This window comes from Barbus barbus (genome assembly GCF_936440315.1).
Source record: "Barbus barbus genome assembly, chromosome: 46".
NCBI classification, from domain to species: domain Eukaryota; kingdom Metazoa; phylum Chordata; class Actinopteri; order Cypriniformes; family Cyprinidae; genus Barbus; species Barbus barbus.
In genome coordinates this window covers 10,094,710-10,120,118 of record NC_136724.1, presented here as the reverse complement: position 1 = coordinate 10,120,118, position 25,409 = coordinate 10,094,710, and the positions used below count along the sequence as shown (strand labels likewise).

The 25,409-nt window shown below is 36.9% G+C and overlaps 1 protein-coding gene across 6 annotated transcripts in view; it reads left to right on the top strand.

Annotated features, from left to right (window-relative positions):
* The first annotated feature begins 586 nt into the window (after positions 1 to 586).
* LOC306865241 (sickle tail protein-like) overlaps positions 587 to 25,409 on the top strand; it is a 107,743-nt gene continuing 82,920 nt past the window's right edge. For all 6 annotated transcript variants that reach the window (XM_079409731.1, XM_079409735.1, XM_079409729.1 and 3 more), the window contains exon 1: positions 587 to 703. In XM_079409731.1, the coding sequence (XP_079265857.1) occupies positions 625 to 703 (79 nt within the window). In that variant the 5' untranslated portion in view covers positions 587 to 624. The remainder of the gene's footprint in view (positions 704 to 25,409) is intronic.

Genomic DNA, 25,409 nt, shown 5'->3' with positions numbered 1-25,409 from the left:
AGTCATCCCGAGGCGCACACGCATTCACTTCGGAACACTGGAGGCTCCATTTGGAAAGGTGGTGATTAACCCCTTCCCCCTTGTTCCTCCTCCTCCTCCGTCTCTCTCGCCATCTGGTTCTTCTACCTGCACTCGTCTGGACTCGTTCGGTGAGTAAAGTCACAGAGGGACAGGAAGGAAGAGAGATGAGATAGAAGGAGGGAGAGTAAGACCAAGACGGTGCAATTCGTTCTCTGTGGAATACGGTGGAATTCCAGGAGGTATTTGGACACCTGTGGAACACAGCTTTGGATATTCTACTAGTGTAATTTGATTGGACAACTCAAATGGAATACCAAGTGAGGGACTGATGAACTGACTTGATTGGATTCACTCGAGTTTAACCAGCATTTCTACACTATGTCTAAACCTTCACGACTTGCTCGCCCATCCTCGGCAGGTCCTGGCTCCAAGCTCCCCTCGCCTCGTCGGGATACACCTGCCGGCCGACCCAGAATGCACGGGATGGGGGATAAGGTGATGCGGACAGGAAGTGAGGGCAATGTACCTGGCCAAAGGCCTCCAGTCAATGGATCAACACATTCACAGATCCAGCAAAACACTAAGGTAAAGGAAGAGGACGAGATGGGACAACCAAGGAGCAGAATCAGTCCACCTAAAGGGTCCACCGCAACCATAACCCAGCAACAAGTCACACAACCCAGTAAGTAATCGATAATCAAAGTTGGATACCCAAAAACTGCTCTTTTCATATTTGACCGCTGATGTTTGGACACTTTTGATCTTTGTTTATCAAACATCTCATGTTTTCATTATTTGAATCAATAAATTCTAGGAGGAAAATGTTATTGTTGAGAACTTGCTCTTTCTTTGGCTCAGGAGATTTAAAAAAATAGTTCTTTGAATTTTCTTTGAAAAAAAAAAAAAAATCTGAGTAGGCCTGCAACAACTAATCAATTAAATTATTAATCTTTTTTTTTTTCTTTCATTTTTGTACAAAATGTATAGTTTATGCAGAATAACTTTATAACTTTAATAAAATACCAAAATTAAAAGTTGGCTTTTAAAATTGGATTAAATGGTTTATCTAAGACATAATCCGTAAATACTTATCTATTTGTGCTCCTTTTATTCTTATTGCTGAAGAAATGTTATTTTTCTGCCCTACTCAAGGCTGTAGACCTTCTAGAGGTGGGACACTTTACAAGTGATGCATTGTTTGTCTTCTTTGTGATTTTAGCCATAAATTGAAAGTCTTAATATTCTGACAAATATTGGGTGGATATTTACTTTTAAATATAAATATTTTGTAACACTTTAGAATAGGGAATGCATATTCACTTTTAACTACAACTTTTCCCTCAATAAATTCAGAATTTGCAGCTTATTAATAGTTAGTAAGGTAGTTGTTAAGTTTAGGTATTGGGTAAGATTAGGGATGTAGAATAAGGCATTAATATGTGCTTAATTACTACTAATAAATGGCTAATATTCTAGTAATATGCACGATAATAAGAAACTAGTTAAGAGACCCTTAAATAAAGTGTTACCAACATTGATATTTGTCTTTATGGTTGTATTTGATGAGATGTTGAAATATCCATGTTGAGTATGGGTGTGAGTAAAAATGCAACATACTGTTTTGTTTGCATAGGTTTTATGTGCATTTAGGGTATTAAGTAGATTAGCATGTTTGGGTTGGAGTATCTGAATGTAAGTGAACTGCATATGGTATTACCATAAAAATGTTTGGTGCAGGTTTTATATTTATTCATATATGACAGTGAGTTTTGTGGGATTAGATCGGCAGCTGAGTTGATTTTTGCTGCATTCCTCAAACAAAAATACACACACACACATGGGCTCACCATCACATTGCCTCCCCATTCCAGCACAGCGGGATGCAGATTAATGCCAGTTTGTGTGTGTGCATGTGTTTGTGTGTGTGATTAGGCACCTCTTTATCACATTCCGCCCCAGTGGGTTTTCATCCTGCTGGTTTTATTTGAAGAGCACCGTGTCAACTCAAAGTTGCTCTAAAGTGGTGATGAAGACGCACATCCTGTCACCTCAGCGGCCTTCTGATGCCTGTCAGTCACATCCCTCAATGTTAAATGATTAAATGTCTGCTCAATGAAATTGCAGGAACGGGACACCCCTAGGTGGGGATTTAGACTGTGATGATATTAAGGACAGGAAGTTCTTGAGGTTAACATCCTTCCTTTAGTTATTCATTCTGACGTGCACACACATGTACACATAGAAATGAGTGTGTCACTCTTATTTGTCATTCATTTGTTCAGTAATGTGTGATAAGCCTCAGTAAAACCTGGTTTCTGTAATTTTTTAGTAGTATCCGTTTAACTTTATTCTATCCAACTACTATGGCTGTAAAAGGGACTAGGATCCAGATGTTACTATTGATCCTCCATAGTTTTAAAGGCATAGAAGAGGCATATAGTCTCAGGCATACGTCTGAAACATTTTTAAGGTGAATTATTAACACTTGACTCTTTTCACAGTTTTTCACATGGCTCTTTGATGAATACAGCTCTCCAAAAGGCTACAAAAAGGACATAAATTATGATTCATGCATTCTTTTCTCTATAGCCCAAGCCCATATGATTAATGCTATATGATTTTAATAAGCTTTAAAAAATATACTTCTGAAGCCATGCAATAGTTTGTGAAAAGAGTAGACATTTAAGTTGTTAAATATTGTTTGGGTTCATTTTCCATGGCATACATTTAGTATAAGCCTCAGGTGGCCATGCTGAATTCAAAGTTGAGCCAGTGTTATTTATATAGTATTATGGTATTATTAATATTTATCTATTATTAATAATTAGCTTTAATTTATATATTTTAGTTTTCATTTTCATTGAAGTTTAGGTGTTAGTCATTTTTATTTTGTGCTTTTGTCATTTTTATGTAGCTTATTTTATTTCATTTTATGTTTTTTTGATGATTATGGACTACGTGTATGCCAAACCTTATACAGGTGATATCAATGTTAATATAAACACTTATTTTTATGACACATGGTTGATAAATATAATGAAAAAATGGCTGTATAAAGCCAACGATAGACTAATTAATGTAATATTTTTCCTTTAGCACCAGTGGACTTTTTTAGCCTTTGTTAAAGCGTAACAGCCATACAGCCATTCACTTTTGTTATAACAAAAATAATAACTTGGACTTTATTCTTAGTAGCTAATCAAGTTAATAATAACAGAAATGTATTTTTGTCTCTCAGTTCTTCCCAACTATAAAAATTGTATACGTTTACACCAATAAGCTCTTTAACATTATGTTTTGAAGAACCATCCAAGCACAAAAGTCTAGTGTAATCACCTGTGATCTGATATTAATGTTTTCTACCTAAACGTGCCCTCAAAGAAACATCTGGAAGGAAAACAAATACATTCTCTTTTTTTTCTTCGCCCGTTTTATGTCTGGCAGAAAGAGTGATAAGGGAGAGTTTTGTTTATCAGCAGTCGGCTTTCTTAAAGGGGCTTTCTGTTTATCTGCAGGTAAAATGGTTCAGTCTTGTTTAATCGACTGTTAGCACTCTTTGAAAGTTTATCACAAGCAGGTGTAGCAGGACAAAGAACTGTATCACAGTCAGTAAATTTCATGGCTGGGTGGTCTTGCTTACTCATAGTTCAGCCAGACAGAGGTTATGGGAAAGAAAGAGGACAGAGAGGGAGGGAGACACAGTCCCCTCATCTCAACTAATTTTATCTTAAGCTGGTTGGATCTGTACTCAAGCTCCTGCTGTTTGGATTTTCCATTCTTAGACTATGAGTGGTCACCCGGATTGATGTGTTTAACATATCAGTCTGCGATCTGCTTATATGAGAAACATTTCACAGGGGGTTTATGAGATAGCTAGCGTAGTACACTAAAATAATGCAGTTTGACATTTAATTTGGCTTTTTTTTTTTTACATTGCAGGACTCAAATCAAGAGAAAGTGAAAGTGTTCACTAAGAAGTTTAGTCGTATTCTGTCATCATTTTATGGCTCATGTTGTTTCAAAACAGCATGACTTTATTCTTTGGAACACAAAATGAGACATGTTGAAGAATGCTCACTACTTTTTTTCATAGAATGATAAATCTAACTAATTTATTGACTTATAATTCAGTCTGTTCCTCACACAAAACTATCTTTTGATTTCTGAAGACTATAGAAGTTACTCGTTAAACAAAAAGTGACAGCAAAGATGTTTAAAATGTTACGAAATTATTCATTTCAAATAAATGCTGTTCTTTTGAAATGTCTATTTTTAAAATAAACCTGAAAAAAAGAAATGGATTACAGTTTCCACAAAAATATTAATAAGCAGCACAATTGTTTTCAGCATTGTTGATAAGAAATGTTTCTCGAGCAGCATATTAAAGTGATTTCTGAAGGATCATGTGACACTGGAAATGCAACCTTGGTGAGCATTGGTGGCTTCATTCAAAAACAGAAAAAATCTTACTGATCCCAAACATTTGAACTTTAGATTATGTTTTCATTGTATAGGACATATTTTGTGCTCTACGGAAGAAAGTCAGTCATGCGGGTTTGAAAAGGCATGAGAGTGAGTAAATAATGACAGAATTCTGATTTTGGGATGAACTTCCTGTCGTCAGCAAATAATCCCATGATTTTTGGTGAAAGTCTCAGACAGGGATGAGTTTTTGTTATCAAGAGCAGGATCTAATACATTGCAATGGAGGCTGAAGCCAGTGGAAGCACTATGAAGAGAATTACGAGTGGGATTAGATTAATGAGCACTGCTCATTAACCCCTAATCCTCTCTGATTAAAAAGTGAGACACTCTTAATCTAGAACTGCCCAAACTGAAGACAGGATACTATAGCAGAACTCACTGTATCAGCAAGTTCCTGAAAAGTCATTCAGATCAATAACAGTTTAGCATTTTTTTTTTTACAAGGGATAATGAAAAAAAAGACAATTCTGTTCATGGTCTCACCTTCATGTTGTTTTAAAGCTGTATGACTTTAAATATGTATGCTTATGCTTTCTTTCTATATTATTATGCATGGAAAAGAGCAGCATGAACATTCTTCAAAATGTCTTGTTTTCTGATCATAAGACTTTGATAACATATTAGCAGGGTTGCCAGGTTTTCACAACAAAACCCGGGATCCCCCAGTAAAAATCGTATTCCAGGGGGGAAAATACACATTTATTGGCAGGGTTCCTCTTATAAAAGTCACATTCCAGGAGGGGAAAGAGTGTTAAAGTAGCCCAATTCCATGGGGAAACCACGGACTTGCCAACACTGCTTATTAGGGTGAATATATGATTTAAAAATAATAATCAATTTTTGGGTGAACTGGCCCTAAATTTTTTAAAAGTAGGATTTCTTTTCTTTTCTTTTTTCTTCAAAAGACAGAAAGCAGATACAAAGGGACACGGACACGATTTGCTCATCCCAGATTTATTGTAACTAAATTACTCTTTTAAATGAGGTATTTTGTGCTTGGAAGCCACCCCATTAATCTCGGACCAGCAGACCATTATTCCTTTAGACAGATGGAGTACTCTGTTTGTGAAAAACCGAATTCATGTGGGCAGAAGTTGATCCACAGGTCACCGACCAGCTCAGCTAAAGAAAAGTGCCTGAGTGCTTTAACTTAATGGCAAATGGAATCTGGTAATTGTTCACCGTTTGGCAGGAAGGATCGAAAAGGGGAGGGAGAGAATGAAAGGAAAGGTTTATCATTCTGCGTTGTGAGATATTCTAGTCTCTTAAAGCATTCAGGGAGAGTTAATGTCAGGAGAGGGAGTAGCACTTAGATACTTTTCCTTACTTCAGGAATTTTCCAGAATCTTTTCTGCTGAGCTCATAGGCTGCTTAGTCGCCACTGCGGCTGCAAAGAAATGGCTTACAGGACAAAGTCACCATCTTTGAAATCTGGAATTAAAAGGAAGGGAGAGACCCTTTCAACAATGCCTACCTTAGACAAACTTTGAATTAGGTCATTGACTTTATGACTTTCTTTATTCTGTGGAACATAAAATGAGATGTTTGGCAGAATGTCTTCTTATGATTTAAAAAAAGCAGCATGAACATTCTTCAAAGCATGTTGTTTTGTGTTCCATTGAAGAAAAAAGTTTAGAACCCCAGAAGGATGAATATATGATATAAACATTGTCATTTTTTGGTGAACTGGCCAAAAAAAAAAAAAAAAATTGGATTATTACGCTTTGCTTTGATATCAGAACTTGAGAGCAATAAAATATTGAGAAAAAAACTTGAGAGACCCTTTCAGCGACACCCACCTTAGGCAAACTTTGAATTAGGTTACCAACTAGGCAAGAACCAACAAGTTGAGTGTGTTTGCACAAGTATATTGACATTTGAGTTAGTTTGTGTTGATTCATGGTGTAGCTCTACATGGTTTAGATGTCACAAAATGTCCTGGGTGATGTGAGTCAGAAACAGAGCTAAAGACAGAGGGGGAGGAGAAGACCTGGTTTTGTTGTTGTTACTGTTTATCTCCCTCTGAGGCTCGTCACGTGTGAAGACTGCAGACGTTATGCGCTGAGGGTTGTTATTGCTGCAGAACTTTGCACTTCGTGGCTGAAATACACGCTAACAGATTTGTGGTCACAGATTCTGTTAAGTGCCTCTTCATGAGTATGTCCAAGTGTCCCTAAGGTGTCCATCACAGATAACTTTCCTAAGCAGAAATCAATAAAAACGTGGGCAACTGTGTTTAAATTCTCATTCATTAGATAGAGACCTCTGGGAGTTTTCTGAGTGGTTGATAAAGCTTTTGAAGTTGATTCCAGCAGGGGAAAAGTGCTCTTGACTGCACTGAAAGTTGTGTTGAAGGGATAGTTCACCCTCATGTCATTCACCCTCAAATATATTCACCCTCGTGTCATTCTTTCTTCTACGGAAGAAAGAGTAATACAATTTTGGTCTGTTCCTCGTATATAATTTTTTATGCTGCTTTTTTGTCCTTTTTGGACCTTGACAGCTCCAGTTCCCATCTACTTTCATTGTACGAAAAAGGACAGGATATTCATGAAACTGCTTTTGTGTTCCACAGAAGAAAGAAAGTTATACAGGTTTGGAATGACAATTGTAAATGACACAATTTTCCATTTTGGATGAACTACTAAGCTCTCTACCCATTTTCCATATTTCTTCAAAAATTAGTTTGGATAAACATATTGTGTGGTTTAGCCTCTTTTCAGTCCAGACACACACCACTATGTGTTTCTCCAATGCTATCTCACGACCAATTCGTACGTATTTTACTAGGTGGCTAATTCGTACGACCTCACTTGTACAATTTTGTACGATTTGTCTAAACCCCAGTGACAGGTAGGTTTAGGGGCGGGGTTAGGTGTAGGTCATTCGTACAAATTCATACGAATTGTGCAACTCGTAAAATACATACGATTTCACAAAAATCGTATGCACTTGTACGAGTGAGGTTGTACGAACACTATAATTCACTGTTATTTTTGTAATATTTTAGTATTTTCTTGTTCTTTATATAATATTATAGTCTCACCACAACAAAGAGATTAAGAACAGTTGCACTTTGCAGAATGAAACAGATATTAATTTCCAGACCATGCTAGAGAAGGACTGGACCATCGTGTCAAAAGTTAAAATAACAAGAAGTTGTGACATTGTGACTATTCCTGGATGGGAATCCAGTCTTTAGCTCCCAGCTGTGACTCTAGAGCATGTTATTTAAAGTAACACAATGGTGGAATTCCTGTGAAAGTTCATCTGTTGCATCATGATTTATAATGCAAGTTAAATTGACCAAGATTATTTTCATGTTATAGCTGATAACTGATAAATGCCAGATATTCTATTCTATTTTGCCAAAACAATTATAACACTTTTGCCTGATTGTTAAAAAAGTTTTTGCAAACACACTGAAAATGCATAAATATTTGCTTGAAAATAATAAATGTAATTTGGTTTGATAATTTGCATCTAATGCAATGACATTCATTTAAATGTAGTTTAATTTTCCAAATATGTAATGGGTCCAGTCCTTTCTAATGCATTAGAGCCAAGTCACCAAGCAAGTTCTTATGAATAATCAAATAATCTGTTATAAAGTCTCTTCTCCTTGAGTTTGCAGCAGTTTAATTGGAGATCTGGTGTTTTCTGCCCTAGTTTGAGACTATGAGCCCTTATGAGACTATGAGCTCTGACAGGTTTGAGGCCCACACATGCAGTACTGACAGAAAATTTTAACTTTTAATCGTAATCTGGTGCAGTGGATGGACTGTTTCTCAAATTCCTCCAGTGCTTGTCGTCTTCTTTTTGTTCTGTTGCTGTTTCTTCTGTCTTTGCCTTTTCTTTCGCCTTTTTGCTCACTCTGTTTTGTTTGAGTTGTTTGTCTGTCTCTCTAGTTATCTCCACCTCCTTTTATCTCTTTCTTTCCTTCTATCCCTCGCTTTTTCTTGCCCTCTTCTTTCTGAACAGGTTGTGAGCTGGTTTTCTCAGTGCTGATTAAAAGTAGCATCTCTGTTTGAAGTCTATTCAGCAAGCTGTGTGTGGTTGCTTATTAGGGTCAGCCAAGAGGGTTAGAGACACACACACACACATAATGAACGCCGTCTCCTAAAGAGACTCCTTGTTTCAAGAAAAGAGTGGTTAAGCAAGGATGAAAAGATGAAGGGATTTCCTGAAATGTTGGCACTGAGTGTGGGTTGTGTGCACACACTCTTTCTTTTCCTCTTTCTCCATTCTGACGCACCATTTAATGGTTAGACAAGCACCTTGTACAGAGAGACCAGTGAAACAGAAACAAAAGGAAATGGAGTGAGAAAAAGGGAAGGTTTTAAAGGTGAGAGGCAAAGCACTGTACATGCAGTGAATTTCAACTGCCATGGAAAAGTTTTAGAATTTCATTTGAGTTTAACAAAACATATCTGTTGAATTAGACTGCAGCTTATCTAACCTGAAACAAAGCAGTTTGTGTTGGAGATGTAGCTGTTACACACCATATACATTGAGCCCTGGTGCTCATTTGGGAGATTTAGGTTTGAATCTGGTCTCTGTTGTGTCCTAATCCCTTTCCCTTCCTAATAAATTTATCTTTAACTCTTTCCTCACCAGTATTTAAAAAAAAAAGTTTTATACTAGCTTCATCCATTTATCAACACTTAAATTTGGGTAAGTTAAAAAAATTATAAAAATAGAAAAATAAAAAATATTAAAAGGCTGGGTTGCTTCTATCAACACCCCAAAGTTTGCACAGTCCTGTAAGTTTTTTTTACATTTATTTATTGATTTGTGCTTGTTTGATGATTGTGTTATTTTGCATATGCATCTGCTTACATATGCGATCACTTGTTTCTTCTTCTTCTTCACTGTGTTTTGATCCAGAAATTCAGTACTCTGTCTGAAGATGTGTAACAGCACCCCCTACCCTATAAGAGTGAAAACACAGAAAGCCAAAAAATTCTGTCAGTGGCGGTGAAAGAGTTAATTATTTAAGACTGAGTTAATTAATTAAGACAAAAGGACATGATTCCAAAGCGATTCCACTGGGTGAAAGAACTTTATTCAGTGCATTTTTTAAGCTAGCTTACATTTTGCAAGCTATAAACACTCTGTTTGCTGGCTTAGCATGCTGTTATCCACTTAACTTGGTTGCTTGGAGCTACCGTCCTATAGATTTTAGCTCCAACCCCAATCAAACAGACCTGAACCAGCTAATCAAGGTGTTTAGGGATACTTCATAATTACAGGCAGGTGTGTTAAAACAGGGACGGTAGCTCTCCAGAAACAGGATTGGAGAACCCAAGTTCAAATGTATGTTTTTATACATTCTGTATTATACTTTTTTCTTTGCTTAGGGATCGCAACAACTACCTCCTGCAGTCCTAGATGGACTTAAATTTCTAAAATTCACATTATAGCACAGACTTTATTGCTGAAATATGAAGTGTTTCTTGCTACAGACTAGAAATTGAATTCAAGAATGGCCGCAACAGTAAAGTTTTCTTCCAAAAACTGTACCAGTATCCATTATCCTAAAACAACAGTGATGGACATTCAATACACCGCAGCATACCTTTTTGAGAAAAAGTACACTTCAGTATGGAAATAATATATTTGAAGATTAGAAAATGATGACTTTTTTTTTTTGGGTGAATTATCCCTTTAAATGGCAACTATTTCAATGTTATATTTTTTGCATGTGCAGCTTTTTAAAAATATACTTTTAAGATTTAAAGTGCACTGCAAGTGCACTTTCAGTACAATTAAGTGCACTTCATTTTCATAAGGGATGTGCTGACAAACACCTGTTGGACACGGCTGGGCTGAAAGATGATGCAGCATCAGTGCAATCCGTATAATGATGATTAGTGGTCTTAAGATGGTACCTGATGTTGATTGGCGAGTTTCATGGCTGGCCTGAGGGTAATTTGTCTGGCTGCAGTTGCTTGGCACTTTGATTTACTGAAGAACGAAGCAGAGCTGATATACGACGCAAGACAGCGTGTAGATTCATGCTGTTATAAATCAGCATGTGCTCATCTAAAGCTGTCCAGCATCTATTGAGCCAGACTGAATCATCAACAACTGTTTCCATAAAAGGTACTGAAAAATGTGTGCTTGGGTGATCAGATGAGGAAACTTTACTTGTTGAGACAGATATTGTTTTGCTGACCGAGTTTGACTCTGTGTGTGTGTGTGTGTGTGTGTGAGTGTGTGTGTGTGTGAGTGTGTTTTGCTCATGCCATTAGGTAATTAGGGGTACTTATTCTACAGGGCAGATTTCTGCAATTGGCAGAGGCTTGTGTGTTTATTAAACTATGAGTCAGTCATTTGTCTGGTCAGTGTTTCTTCACTTTTTAAAAGTCATCTCATCATGCTTTAATATGCGTTATTATTTTCATAGAAACAAACTGAGGGTTTTTATCTGTTTGCCTGTTGATTTGATCTTCTCAGAAAAACAGAAATTTTTTGGAAGCATGAGTGTTTTCGGGAAATCTGAAAACAGTTATTATTTTGGTAATTCCATTTGGTGTTACCTTTAAATCACACAAAATATTATATATTAAACACTGCATTTTAGACTGCTCAGAAATCCATAGACTCTGTAGGTGTGACTGAAACCATATACACAGCTGCCGCTTTGCAGACCATCTATTAGCAGATGCTAAAGTCACTTTCAATCTATACTTCTCCTTGTTATACCTTCTCTAAATTATAGCATGTATAGCTTTAAAAATACACTTCGGAGAAGCTATATAGCACGCTAGTTTTGAAAACATAGAATCTTTGAATTTTAGTGTCATCTCTATCTTTCTTCACTACTTCTCATATTTTCTCTTGTCCCAATCCCCCCACCCCCACCCCCATCTTCATCTTCACTCTTATTTCAGTGTCAGAATAACTGTGGGAATCTTATGTGCCGAGAGAGTTAACCAAGGCAGTATTCCATTTAAATAGCCATGACAAAGCATGTTTTTTATCTCTCCTTTCTTCTTACACACTCTCACACACACAGAATAAATGAAAAGAAAAAAATAGCATGGCTATTATGTTATGTGTGTAAATGTACATATATAAATACATAAAAAACATCATACACAACATCCACAAAAAATGCTATTTTGTGTAAAAGTAACTGATTATATGTACACTGTGAATTTAATGGTAAAAGACTGTAAAAATGCTACAGTAAAAATCTGTTAAATGGTTAACGGTGGTTAACTACTATATGCGGTGAAAAACTGTATTGGCCATAACGTTATTTCACAGTAGTATAGGCCTACCATTTTTGGAAGTGGATAAAGAACGTATAATTTACAGTGAATAACCGTAAATTGACATTCCCAGAATTCTCTGTGTTACATTTCAAATTTGATGTTTTTTTATTGAGAGAACTATTGCTGTGTCTCAATTCGCATGCTATCCGTCCTAAATAGTATTCGAAAATAGAATTAGTATGTCCCAAATCATAGTATGTTTAAAAAAGTATACCAAAGATTACCGGATGGTCTACTACTTCTGTTTAGAATTCGAAGTGCAGATCGATGCACACACTAACGGCTAATATTGCCCACAACACATTGAGCTGTGGACGAGGATTTGAATTAGAACTACAAACACGCATAAGAAAAGTGTTAAAAAACTACAAACATGGCGGATATTTGCAACAGACAGACAGATAGAGAAAGGGATTTGAGTGATAAATAATCAATGTCTAACCTCATGAAAAAATATTTATTTAATGTTATCCACGTTATATTTCATCTGCATAATTTTCGTCTTTTATAATGATATGTTTGGTCATTAACTTTTAAGTGCATCATGCAAAAACATGAGCAGAGTTCTCGGCATGAAAGACCCGCGGTGTGCTTCTTTATTTCTCTCCAATACGGTAGGAAATCGAATTAAATTAAATGTGGATGATGTTAACTGTGACAAGATGATTGCCAGTGCAGTTTAAACAGTTACAGGATGCACGTAACTAAGCAACAGAGCGTCCATTAAAGATAAAGCTTGCCTACTATTCTGCTACATGCTCAAAAGTATGTACATTTTCTTCACAAAAAGAGTACATACTTTTAGGGCATAGTATAAGTAGGCGAATTGGGATGCAACATATGTTTCTTAGTTTTTTCTTATCAGTTTTGCACATTAGTATTGTATGTTACATGTGTGTATGTTGTTTCATGTGTGTTACCATGATGGAGTTTAATGTTTGTGTGAATGACACTGTGCACCTTCTATATGTAAAATTCTGGCAACCACAGCTGCCGTTTTTTTTTACCGTAAATTTTAGGGCATTTTTTTTTACAGTGTAAATTATAATTATAGCTCCTTCATGCCTACTATTGTCTAGTGTGTATGCAGAGTGGAGAGAAGTTAGTTTCTCATTTTAGGTTCACTAGTCAGTAACTGCCTCTCTGCATATTAGAATTTGATAAACGTCCCCATAATCAGACTCAGGAAATAGAATGAGTTCAGCCATTATGATATCATCAGTCAGACAGCCAGACCAATCATCTCGTCTCATCTGACTCTGAATTCCTTCAGGCTCACAGAGAGACAGAGGATCATGGAATGTTGAGCATAATTAAAGGAAAAACTCAAAATTGCAGAGTTATAGTTAATCTGAGGGCCTTCCTGGACCGCCGATCAGATTTCATCATATGAAAAGCTGTCATTGTCTGTGATTTTTGTTTCTCTTTTCCTGTCAGCTCTTGAACTTTTATAGCCTGTAGTAAAGTGATATTTTAGAGCATGCTCAGTGGCTGGGAATGTTGGAAATAATCACTGCAGTTCATCTGAATTTGTGTCCATCTGAATTAGATGTAAGTGTTTTAACGTGGCGTTTAGAGCAAGTTTGAACAGCCCTCATTTCCTGACATCACAGGCTGGTTCTCCTCCATTTCCTTGGGTTTCTGGATAGTTTCATTGATTTAAAGTATGGTGGTATATTAAAGAAACTTAATTCTCTTCACCACTTTTTCTTTATCACTCTCTGTTTCATCATGTTTTACAATGTTGTGTTCCGGCTCACTCATTTGCACACACACAGATATGCACCCCTAATTAACTTTGGCTGTTCTGCTGGGGTCAGAGGGTTAAATAAACCATCTTAGTCATTATTACAGAAATGTGTGCAAATAAGATACAGTATTCAGTATATACTGCATGCATAAAATGCATTAAGCAAGCAAACAAACAAATAAAGTAATCTACATACCGTTCAAAATTTTGATAACCAAATTTGATACTGTCACAAAAGGGACTGTAAATAGATTGATAACATTACAAAAGATTTCTGCTTTAGAAAATACTGTTCCTTTCTCTTAAAATGATTTCTGAAGGGTCATGTGAAACTGAAAACTGGAGTCATGGCTGCTAAAAATTCAGCTTTGCCATCACAGGTATCCATTACATTTGAAACTCTAAAAATAGAAGAAAAAAATCTAATTGAATATTTACACAATACTGCTGTTTTTACTGTTTTTTATCAAATAAATGCAGTCTTGATTAGAATCATGTTGATAAGAGATTTTTCAAAAACATTAAAAAACCTTACTGAGCCCAAACTTTTGAACAGTTGTGTTTATGATTTAATAGATCAATGATTATTTGAATGGAAGAATTATCACAAAGTATGTAAATACTTTAATATGTTATTGTACACCTTTAATTAAAAACCAGACTTAAAATGCACTCAATTATGTTTGAAATGTTAAAATTAAATATTAAAGAAATAATTAAAAATGTATACTTTATTAAATTAAATATATATATATATATATTTATTTATTTTTTATTTTTTTTGGAGGGGGGGCTTTTTTAAAACTTTTATTCAGTCACACCGTTTAGAGTTAGACAGAAAATAATTGCTCTAATAGTTTTTTTCTTCATTATTATAACAGGGATTTTAAATCTAGATTTTTTTTTACAGCACTAAGCACTATCATTTAACACTTTATATAGACTGCAATACTTGCAATACTGTTAAAAATAATTCATCTGCATGCATATTGTGTTCCTAAACAGACTGACCCACAGGGCTGTCAGATCTCCAACAGAATACAAAGAATTAAACATATTGTGTGCAACAGACAGCACTCTGCCTGTTTGCTCTCAGCTTTTCTTGTGCTTGTTCTTGACTACCACAGCGACACCCAACCAGCTACAAAGCAAATATTTTTCCAAGTTCGCTGGGTCTATAGTGTTTATAGGTGAGTTCTCTGTAGTGTGTGGTGTTTTTTTTTTTTTTTGAATGATGATGTGAAGGAAGGTGTGTGAGAGAGTGAAAGGTAAAATAGTTGTTGTTATCTGTGTATGCTTACTGGTTTGTTTTTGTCAGCAGATACTGATTTAACTAAGCCCTCTTGCTGTCAGTTCGCATTTCTAAACCCCCTAGCATATTAATTTTTCATGACACCCCATGATTTATCTTATATAGTGAGAATAAATTGGATAGTCTGTTTTAGCGGGCATGTTCTGTATTACTAGAAAGAGAGGACCTGTAGGAAAGTATAAAGTGTGTATATGTTGTGGGTGTGTGTGTATATGTGTTTAGGTGGGTTACATTTAGTCAGGCAAGAACTGATTTGGTTTAAAGAACAAAATTTAGCACAACCCAGTTTGCATATTTATACTATGCACTAAAAGTATGAACATTTTATTATTTATTCATTTCATTATTTGCTTTGCTTTCTATTTTCTTTTCTTTTCTTTTTTAGTGTAGCTGACAGCACACTCTTCTCATTGTGTGTGTTGTGTTTTCAGAAGCACACGAGCGTACCATATACAAGCGTCTCTTGACATCCACATGACTTTGTATCCGGGCCTGAGTGTGTGTGTGTTTGTTTTAGTATGTGCCGGAGTGTTTGGGGGCAGTGCTGAGTGTTTCAGTGTCTGCTGAGTGTTCTAAGTTTTGCAGATAACCAAGGACAGTTATGTCTTTTCCACTATTTAGGCTAGCATCCACCTTTCTTTGCCTCTTCACTCCTCCCCTCTTTTAGTTTGTCTGCCAGTGACTGAGTTGAACACACACACCCTCGCACATACCTACATAAACACTCCAGACATGTGCTCTGTTCCAAAACTTAGTGAGCTGCCTATGTAGGCAGCATTTTAAGGAGCTCTCAACATGAAGGCTTGTTATCTTTATTATGCTGCATCCAAGCTACCTTGTTTTAGGCAAAACACCGAAAGCTCCAAATGTTATATATATTGCTACTTTAGAATCTTTTTGGTGATGGTGAAGTGCATCCAGACTGCTGACATGTTTACCTGTTTTAACTTTTCCATGTTGTGTGCATAAAAAAGATGAATCTTAGAAGACAGCTGTCTATGTAGTCAGTATGCAAAGCTCACATGGTTCTGCCACAGATCTATTGTGTGTTATGGAGATGTTTTGTTGCGCTCACTTAAGATCTCACTGAAGACTGAAACCTGGCTCTGATTCTAACAGCAAACTGAGGGATTTTGAGACGAAGCTCTAAATTCACAGACGCACACTCACACATGCGGCCCTTCAGTTTGTGTCGCAGGGGGCTCCGTAGCAGGAAGTCCTCCACATGTTTTGCTTTAGCTTAAGGGATTCTCTCTCTCTCTCACTTCACTCTTCATCAGTGGCTCTTTATTTCTCTCTGTCACACATCTCCTTTTCTTTTCTTCTCTAAGTTCTCCATTCCCCTCTTTTTCTTCTTGCAATGAGGTGATCCTGGCTCGAGGGAGTGCCAAGAGAGTTACAAAAACCGCATTCATCGTGACACACAATCAAAAACACACACACGCTCACACAACACGTCCTGTCTAAACAATGCTCCTTGGCTGAGTCTGGGGGAGTGATTTGAGTTGGTGTAAAGGGACAGCACAGGAAGTGTCAGAGAGAGAGAGAGTTGGAGGGTTTGGAGAACAGGAGCAGCCCTACAGCGAGGAAAAAACTTTCCCTGCCGCAGCAGCAGGCGGAGTGGGTCTCAATCTCTCTTGCTCCCTTGTTCACGCTTCGGTTGTTGTTTGGATGTATGATCCTGGAAAGGGCAAATAGGGTGAGTAGCACAAGCTCTCTATTTCTCTTTCCTCATACTTAAAAGAGCTGTAAAGGGATATTAGAAACATCGTTCAGTTCCACTTCTCCTCTGTAGCACATTAAAAACCTTTTTTTTCCATAACTTTTATTGAGATGTTTAGAGTGTAATTAAAACACAAATGCCGACTCCACAGCCAAACCTCTGCGTCCTTAATGCTGTATCCATTACTTTTACAATTCAGCAAGTTTATAGTCTTCCTCCCCGTGTTTATTCATTCCGATTGATAGTCTACAATGCTTCTCATATTCTATTTTTGAATACAAGGGAAGGATATGGAAGCATATTGAGTGTCTCTGAAATGTTTTGAGTAATATTTGACATGCATCACATTTTTTGGTCATCATGGTCAAATCTTCTTGTAAAACATTCTTGTACCTAATAAAACTATTTAGACGTTAAACTTTTGCATTTAATTCTTTCTCTTTCAGAAAGGAAAGTTTAGTTTTGACCAAACATGGCAATATTGTGGTTTTCGTGTTTACTAGGAAAGTAACGACTCATCCGTCACTGAGCACCCTGTCTATCATTGTGCAACTACAGAACTGTGATTTAACAGCATGCATTCAAATACACAAACATATTGTTTGTGACAATGCATTCCCATTGAGAATTCCCTCCTATCACCCTGTTGGCGTTCCATTGTAACCCATAATTGGCCTTCTTGATTATTTACTTTTCTTTCCGTAGATTTGTAAACATGTTTATCGACCATCTCATGAAATCCCGTTCCACGCCTGTCAGGATTACTTGGATGCCATTGACTTTATTTGTAATCAAGAGAAATCTGAACTCATTGGTTTCAGAGTTATGTCGGCTGCCAGAATTCCTCTGGATAGTGACAAGTTTTCTGAGTTTCTCCCTCCACGCTCTTTAAGTAGATTTGCATCTGGAGGTCTTGGGCCGCGTCCCATGTGTGTCTGGAAGGAATATCAAAGATTTCTCTCAAGGTTGTTTGTCCAGAGATGCTGGATATAAATTTGAGTAGGATTCAGTTGTGCTGATAGATGGAACCTCAATTTTATGATGAGGAAGCTTCTGGACCTGTGTTTGAGCTTGTGTGTGTGTTCTCGGGATTCAGAAGCCAGGGAATGAGGCCAGTGTAATAGACTCTTAACAGTTGGGCAGAGGATGTTACTTATTCGGCACTTTTGAGTTTTTCTGTCCTTGCAGACAGGCTGCTAAAGCAAACGCTCAACCATTTTCCAACTTGTTCTAAAGTGGTATAAATACAAAGTTCTGTCATGAAACTCTAAATGGCGCAGACTGATAGGTTCTAACTCAATCTGATATAATCACATCATTATTCACATGGTGCAGCTGATTTGTTCCTTTTGTATCAGCTGCCAATGAGCTTGCTGCTCAACATTCAAATACTTGGCTAGTGCTTGCTGTAGCAGTTGCAGTACGCTTCCCAAACCCTCGACCTTCCCCAGCTCCACCTGTATAGATCTGCTATGGGGTAATTTCATGTATGTTATATGTCCAGCAGCAGAATTTCTTACATGCTTACAACAGCATGTCTGTGGCTGTATTGGAAGTATCGAGATCTATTCCGTGAAGACCAAGCACATTAATGTTGCCATGTATGTTACCATGCTAAACTCTCCAAGTGCTATCATGACAGAACTTATCATTATGGTTAAAGGGATAGTTCACCCAAAAATGAAAATTCTGTCATCATTTACTCACCCTCAAGTAGTTCCAAATCTGTATGAATTTCTAAGATATTTTGAAGAAAGTTTGTAACCAGGCTGTTTTGGGGCACCATTGACTTCCATAGTAGGAAAAAAAAAATACTATGGAAGTCAATGGTGCCCCAGAACTGCTCTGTTTCCCACATTCTTCAGAATATCTTCCTTTGTGTTCAGCACAACAAAGACATTCATACAGGTTTGGAACTACTCGAGGGTGAGTAAATGATGACAGAATTTTCATTTTTGGGTGAACTATCCCTTTAAGCTGACAGTATAGTCGTTCTTAACCCTTAGTGCCAAAATAAGTTACCAATTACCTTTTAATTATTATTATTTTTTTTTATCTGGGTCAAGTTGTTTTATTAGTGAGTCCACTAGGGGAATATTGTGTTGTCCTATCAGAGGCCTTAATTTGAAGTTCCCTGCTCAAAAGGCCATTTCAGACACACAGATTTATGTTTGCACGATGCTGGTCTAGCTAGCTGACTTTAAAAGCTAGTGTTGTGAGTCTGGAGCCTGAGGCCTATAAGACTGAATGTGCCATGCGAGTCTTACAAGCCAGACTATCAGTATGCTGCATTCTGGCCAAGACCTGCAGCACATGTCCAGTTGTCTGATCAACATGTAATAGTGCTTTTAATGTGATGTCTATGGGTCTGATATCAAAGTAGTACCCCAATAATAGATTGATGTGCAACTGCTCATTTGAATATGCAAATGCTGAAGCAGCTGTCTTTGTGCAAGGAAGCACAATAGCTGTGCTAAAATCCATATATTTTTATGTAACTTTTGGGATATTGCATAGAAAATACAAAATAGAAACACCAACATGTGATGAAAATGTGCATAAAAAACCTATATGCTCATTTGAAGTGGATGAATGTTTTATATAGTAAAACATTAATGAATTCAGAATCAGAATCAGAATGAGCTTTATTGGCCAAGTATGTTTACACATACGAGCAATTTGTTATAGTGTCAGAAGCTCCACAGTGCAACAGAAAGACAGCAACAGGACAGGACACAGATATTAAAAGAATAATATCCCAATATCCAAATAGGCAATGTACAAAATTTACAAAAACAATGTACAAAACAGCAAAAGCACAATATATAATATAGACAATGTGTGTACAGGTCTGATATGTGCAAATTTGAAATGAAGTGTGGTGAATAAATAATGTATAATAGAGTTGTGTGTGCCGCGTTTATTGTCAAGTGTTCATGAGATGGATTGCCTGAGGGAAGAAACTGTTTCTGTGTCTGGTTGTCTAGATGCTCATTAAAAAAGCAGTGTGACTAAATATTTTGGATTTATTTATTTGGTTTTGTTGTCTTGAACAAATGGGATGGAAACTTTATTTCTGCAGTTTTCCCATTTTTCACATAAATTAAATTAACAACTTGGATGTGAATGGAGCTATTGTAACAGCCTGGTAAACTTTTATGGACTGATAAAAACTTATGCATGCAGACTCAAATAAGCTGCCTTGTGGCCAGCCAGACAGATTAGAACTGGTGGATTTAGCCAACTCTTGATTTTTGTGTAAATTTTGTGTTGTGCAGGCTGTCAGAAACTGAAACTAATGACATGATAGCATGCTGCAGTGATGCTAACACTATTGGTTGATATGACCTGCAGTATACTGTTGTCATGTTAGCTGCTGTTAGTTGGAGTAAAACACAATAACAAAATGTTGTGTCGGCTTTTGACAGAGCCATTTTTTCCTACATTGTCAAGTCCTTTCCAGAAATGTCTCTCATTGTGTTCCCACTCAAATTGTCCTGCAGAACATTCAGCAGTCTTTGAGAATAAGAAAATAAGAGGCAAGACAATGATGTCATAAAAAAAATCACCGAACCATCTGCGATAGCCAGATGAAACAGCTGCCTCAATTGAGATGGACTTAACCTTTTACTCTCAGCAGAGTGCTTAAATTCCTTACGAATTTGCTCTTCGATTCGGCACACAATATCAGCGTGTTTCCTCTTTTCTTGAGCTCTGAACAACTACACCTGTAGCACCATCTCAGAGGAGTCTTCATCCATCAGTTCTCCATTAAATATTAATCCTGTCTGAGAGCACATGCCCCTTTTATACAAGCCTGGCTGAAAGATAGGAACTAATCGCTAATTGAATCGCCCTCATTTAACAAACTTCCTCAAAGGTTCCGCGACACTCATCTAATCCTGCTCTCTTTTAAAATGGGAAAGTACTTCTTTCTAGTCTTGCAGTAAAAAAAAACAAATCTTTTTCTCTTTGATCAAAACCCTACAAGTATTTAGACTTCAACAAATGCATGTAAGGGTAACAGAAGCATTTGCAGAATTTGTAGCGTTTAGAAGAGGCTGGCCTCACAATGGTGATCAGTAAATCCACAAGTTACAATTTCAAAAGGAAACTTTTTACATAAGACACTCGCTTGGTTAGAAACTGTAAAGCCATCTTTCTCTCATTTATAATTATCTTATAATTAAATATTTTTGTTTCAGAAAACCATATTTTTTATTCTCTGGTCTTGAAGCTGAAGGGTGTAGTTTTCTGTGGCACCACCTCCTCAAAACAAAAGTGCAAAAATGCTTAAACACTCCCCATTGGCTGTACAAACAGTAGCCTCACCCAAAGGTCACACTATTGGTTGAACTGTTGCTATGCTAGGCAGGTCGACATTCTCAAACAAACAGCAATGTTGTGCCACTGTTTACACTTTTCTGGAGAGTCAGCCTTTCTGCATATTAAGTAGGCAGTTTAAGATCAAAGTATTGAACAAGTTAAGAAATGAGCAGCATTGTGCAAGGTAGTGCACAAAATAAGTCATGTTAATCAATAATCTGCCCCTGTAGAGTGAACAGGAATAAAAGTTGTGATTTGCATTCACTAGTGGTTATTTTAGCTGGAAACTGCGATCAGCTGTATGTTTAGGTAGGCTATGTGTTTGGGCAAAAAACAAATGTAGGTAGAGGCATAATGAGCCTATGTTAAAAAAAAATACTTAAGCTTTAAATTCTGCTTTCCCTTTTACTATTTCTCTTGCTTGAGGAAGGCGGGAAAGTGACAGCTCACCACTGCTATTACCTCACAGCTTGGTGAGGAATGAGGCTTCCCACAACTTACATAAGCCTGACCTGCTGGCTTGCTTGGCCTGGGTAGAGGTTCTTAAGGTCTTTTTTATAGTTTGCCATAAAAAGACAGAATGGTGGATGAATGGATGGCCTTTGTTTTTGCTCTTTTATTATCTGAATGCAGGGCCCTGACTGGTGATCTTACATCAGCCGTCCATGGTTTGTCTGTATGCCTTGCTGTGAGACTGATTATCCCATGAAGTAAAATGTAACTCCCTGTTGCGACGTGGAATATCAAAAGTTTAAAGGCAAATCCTGGGAGACTGTGGTTACGTATCTGCTTATTTGTTCTGTGTAACAGCTTACATAAATATAAACTACTGCGGTTGCTCGTTAGCTCACTCTATCCAAAACACATATGGGAATAATGTACAGATGGCTGGTCATTATTGGAAAAATAAATGTGACAGGGTGATCTGGATCCCGATATGATGCAGTGAAATAAATACATGGATATTAAATATTGATTTGAGTTATTATTTTATAACGCGAGTAGAGAATATGGAGTGATATGAAACTAGCACAGCTGTGTTGGAAATTGGTTGTCATGGGCAGGCAGATATATAGTTTAGCAGTCATTATACAAAAATAACTGACTACATAATACTGTGATTGACCAATCAGAATCGAGTGTTCCAGGGAGCTGTATAAGGTTTTATCATAAAAAGAAATTCAATCATAAACTGCACGTTGAAAATGTTTTAATTTTTATGGAATTTCTGTGGTATATTCTATGGCTTTTTACTGGCTTGATCCCTAGTTAGCACTATTTTCTGATGTTGCTTTATTGATAAAAATTATTATGATAAGTGCTATATACAAAGTTATCAAATCTAATACAAAGTTAACTTGTGAAACCCTCTTACTTAACAAACTGAAATATAGAGTCCGCATTTTCTTCAAAGCATAGTCTTCTGAGACTCATAGAATCAGCCATGTGCCCTCGTCCCTGCACCAATCACATCCCCACAGGTAGTAATGCATGGGAAGCCTGTACTATTTTCCTCAGGTTAGCCTGTAACCCACAGGCACCGCATTGCCATGGGAACCACTGAGGCAATCAACAGCAGATCACCTACAAATGGCACCAAGAGGCAGCGGACAATTCACTGACGCCAGACCGGAGGCTGATATCACTGCAGTCCAAGACAGATTTGACAAAAACTTTGGCACATAACTCCTGCACCATTCACCGTTTTGTGAATGATGCCTCACAACATGCGTCTTGCTGATGTATGCTATAACTTTTATGCTATTGGACAGGAATTTGGCCTGCCAAATGATGGGATTGCAGAGAAATCCTATAGATTTATTTTAAAGGAATGACCTAAACCATGTCTACGGGCTAGTATATCATACCTGGATGGGCCTTTTTGACATGTGCAACCACCTAGCAAGCCACCCACAACACACTAACATCATGGCTCATCAAGGGTTGCCAGTTCTACATAAAAAAAAAAATTACCATTCTGGGGGGGCCCCAAACCTCCTTCCACAGGGTTCCACTTTGGTCAAAATCGCGTTCCTAGAGGATGGGGAATTTCGCTTCAACCTGCAGAGTAAAAAACAACCTGTGGCAGCAGTATAAAAGTAGCCCAATTTCATGGGAAAACCGCAGATTGGCAACACCGCAACACCATTAAATGTAAAATCTAGCCCAAAAATACAGTAAGATTCTTTAATATTTAAAGTCTTATATGCACAACAAAGCAGCATTTAATTGATCAAAAATACAGTAAAAATAGTAAGATTGTGAAATTGTGTTTTCTATTTTAATATATTTTAAAAAGCTAAATTTTCAGCATCCATTACCCCAGTCTTCAGTGTCACATGATCCTTCAGAAATCATGCTAATATGATGCTTTGGTGTTCAAGAAATATTTCTTCAACGTTGTTTAAAAAATTAATCTTGAGATCACAAACCTTTGAATGATATGTATTATTATATTATATTATATTATATTATATTATATTATATTATATTATATTATATTATATTATATTATATTATATTATATTATATTATATTATATTATATTATATTATATTATATTATATTATATTATATTGGTAATTTAATACCAGCTAAAAGTTCTTGAACTCATTCTTTGTCTCCTCTAAGGAAACACTGAGTGAAAAAGAGTCAGTTATTCCATAATTTCTGAGGGTTTATGGTACATCATATAATCCCTTAGAGTGCCCCTACTTTCATCTTATAATTACAGATTCATCAGCCATGTGCTCTTTTCATCCAAGCTGGACACGAGCGTGTGTGTGAGAGAGAGAGAGACTGTAAGTGTTGAGTAGTTAATTATGTTTGGTCTTTAGTAAGTCTTTGGGTATTAAACTTGGCTAATCTTAATAAAAATGGATGAAATCCCTCTAACTGCTAACAGTCAGGACCTTTTTTCATGCTTTTATGTCATCTCACTTTGTCTCTCGTTCTTTTTCCCTCATTTATCTGTGCTAACCATATGCTAATGACACCTTATCTTTTTCCGCTTTATAATCAGCTGTTAGCACGAATGTACAAAATTGCTCTGCACGGATTGGTCTTAATTCAACAGATGAATTTTTGATGTCTGCATCGAGGGCAATTTCACTGGAAAAGGCTTACTGGCTGCTAGGAAGGATATGATTTTCCATAAGGCCTATTTGGCTGTGGTTACATGATTGTTCGTTTTCATGCGACTGGAATGTGTCTGAGCCATAAATATGTTTGCAGGACGGCTGAATGAACTAGGTGAAACTTGACATGCCGGAATAGATTAATACATCTGGCCAGCTATCAGATGCCAGAGATGCTCACAAGTCTCTGAGCTAGAGTCCAAGTCAAGTCTCAAGTCTTTGAGCTAGAGTCCAAGTCAAGTCTCAAGTCTCTGAGCTAGAGTCCAAGTCAAGTCTCAAGTCTCTTCATTATATTAAGTCTACAGCGACCCATCCAACACTGCATAGCTATATATAAGGAATTGAAACATGTAATATGTTATTATGACTCCTGTATCTATTAGCATACAGTATCAGCTTTGATTTTTATATATAATCAGTGTAAACAGGCTATTGCAACATGACAAAAACACCAAGAATGCTTTACTTTTAAGTTAATATTATCTGTATTTTGCCTTGTAGCATGAACACACAGTACAGTACAGACCAAAAATTAAGACTTAATATGGTCAAACATCACATTGTAGCTGAATGCAAAACACTATTGCAACAAACCAAATGATGTGAAATATATGAAGAGTTCAGATGCAAAAGCCATCTGAAATTTTCTTCAGAATGATTATTTTTATCAAGCTTGTATATTTAAGTTCAATAATTTCACTTAAATGACAATGAAAATGCAACTAATCATAGTTTATAAACTACTGTAAGTCAACACATCCCAAACTCTCAAACCAGTGTAATGTTACATGATCAACAATAATCCTGTAACCTGTTTGCAGACAACGTTAATTAACGTGATGGAAGCCAGCGGCACGTAAATGATTACGTTAATCGACCACCACAAGTTTGGCAATTAACCCTTGTATAGTGTTCGGATCTGTAGGACCCGTTTTCATTTTTTATCAAGAGAAAAATTATACGATTAATTATTTTTTCAAACTCAGACTCATTGGCCTTGGCTCATTTTCTGTGAAGAATATATATCTGAACAAATTTTCAATGACCACACTGGTCACACACTCTCTCACACACACACACACACACACACACACACGGATATGTAGTTTACGGGACTCTCCATGGGCGTAATGGTTTTACTAATGTACCAACTGTATAATCTATCCTTAAATCCAAAGCTAACGATGAATGGCACAGCAGTCGACATGTTTGTTCATTGTCCTCTAATGTATGGCGGCCGCGCCTAAAATAAAAAAAAATAAAAAAGTGTGGCCACGCCGCGCGCAGCAGATACGTAGTACGTCACGTGTTACATGGGCAGGTTATAGGTAACGGAGGGAGGGGAATAACAGCAAGCTCATCAGTTGTTTCC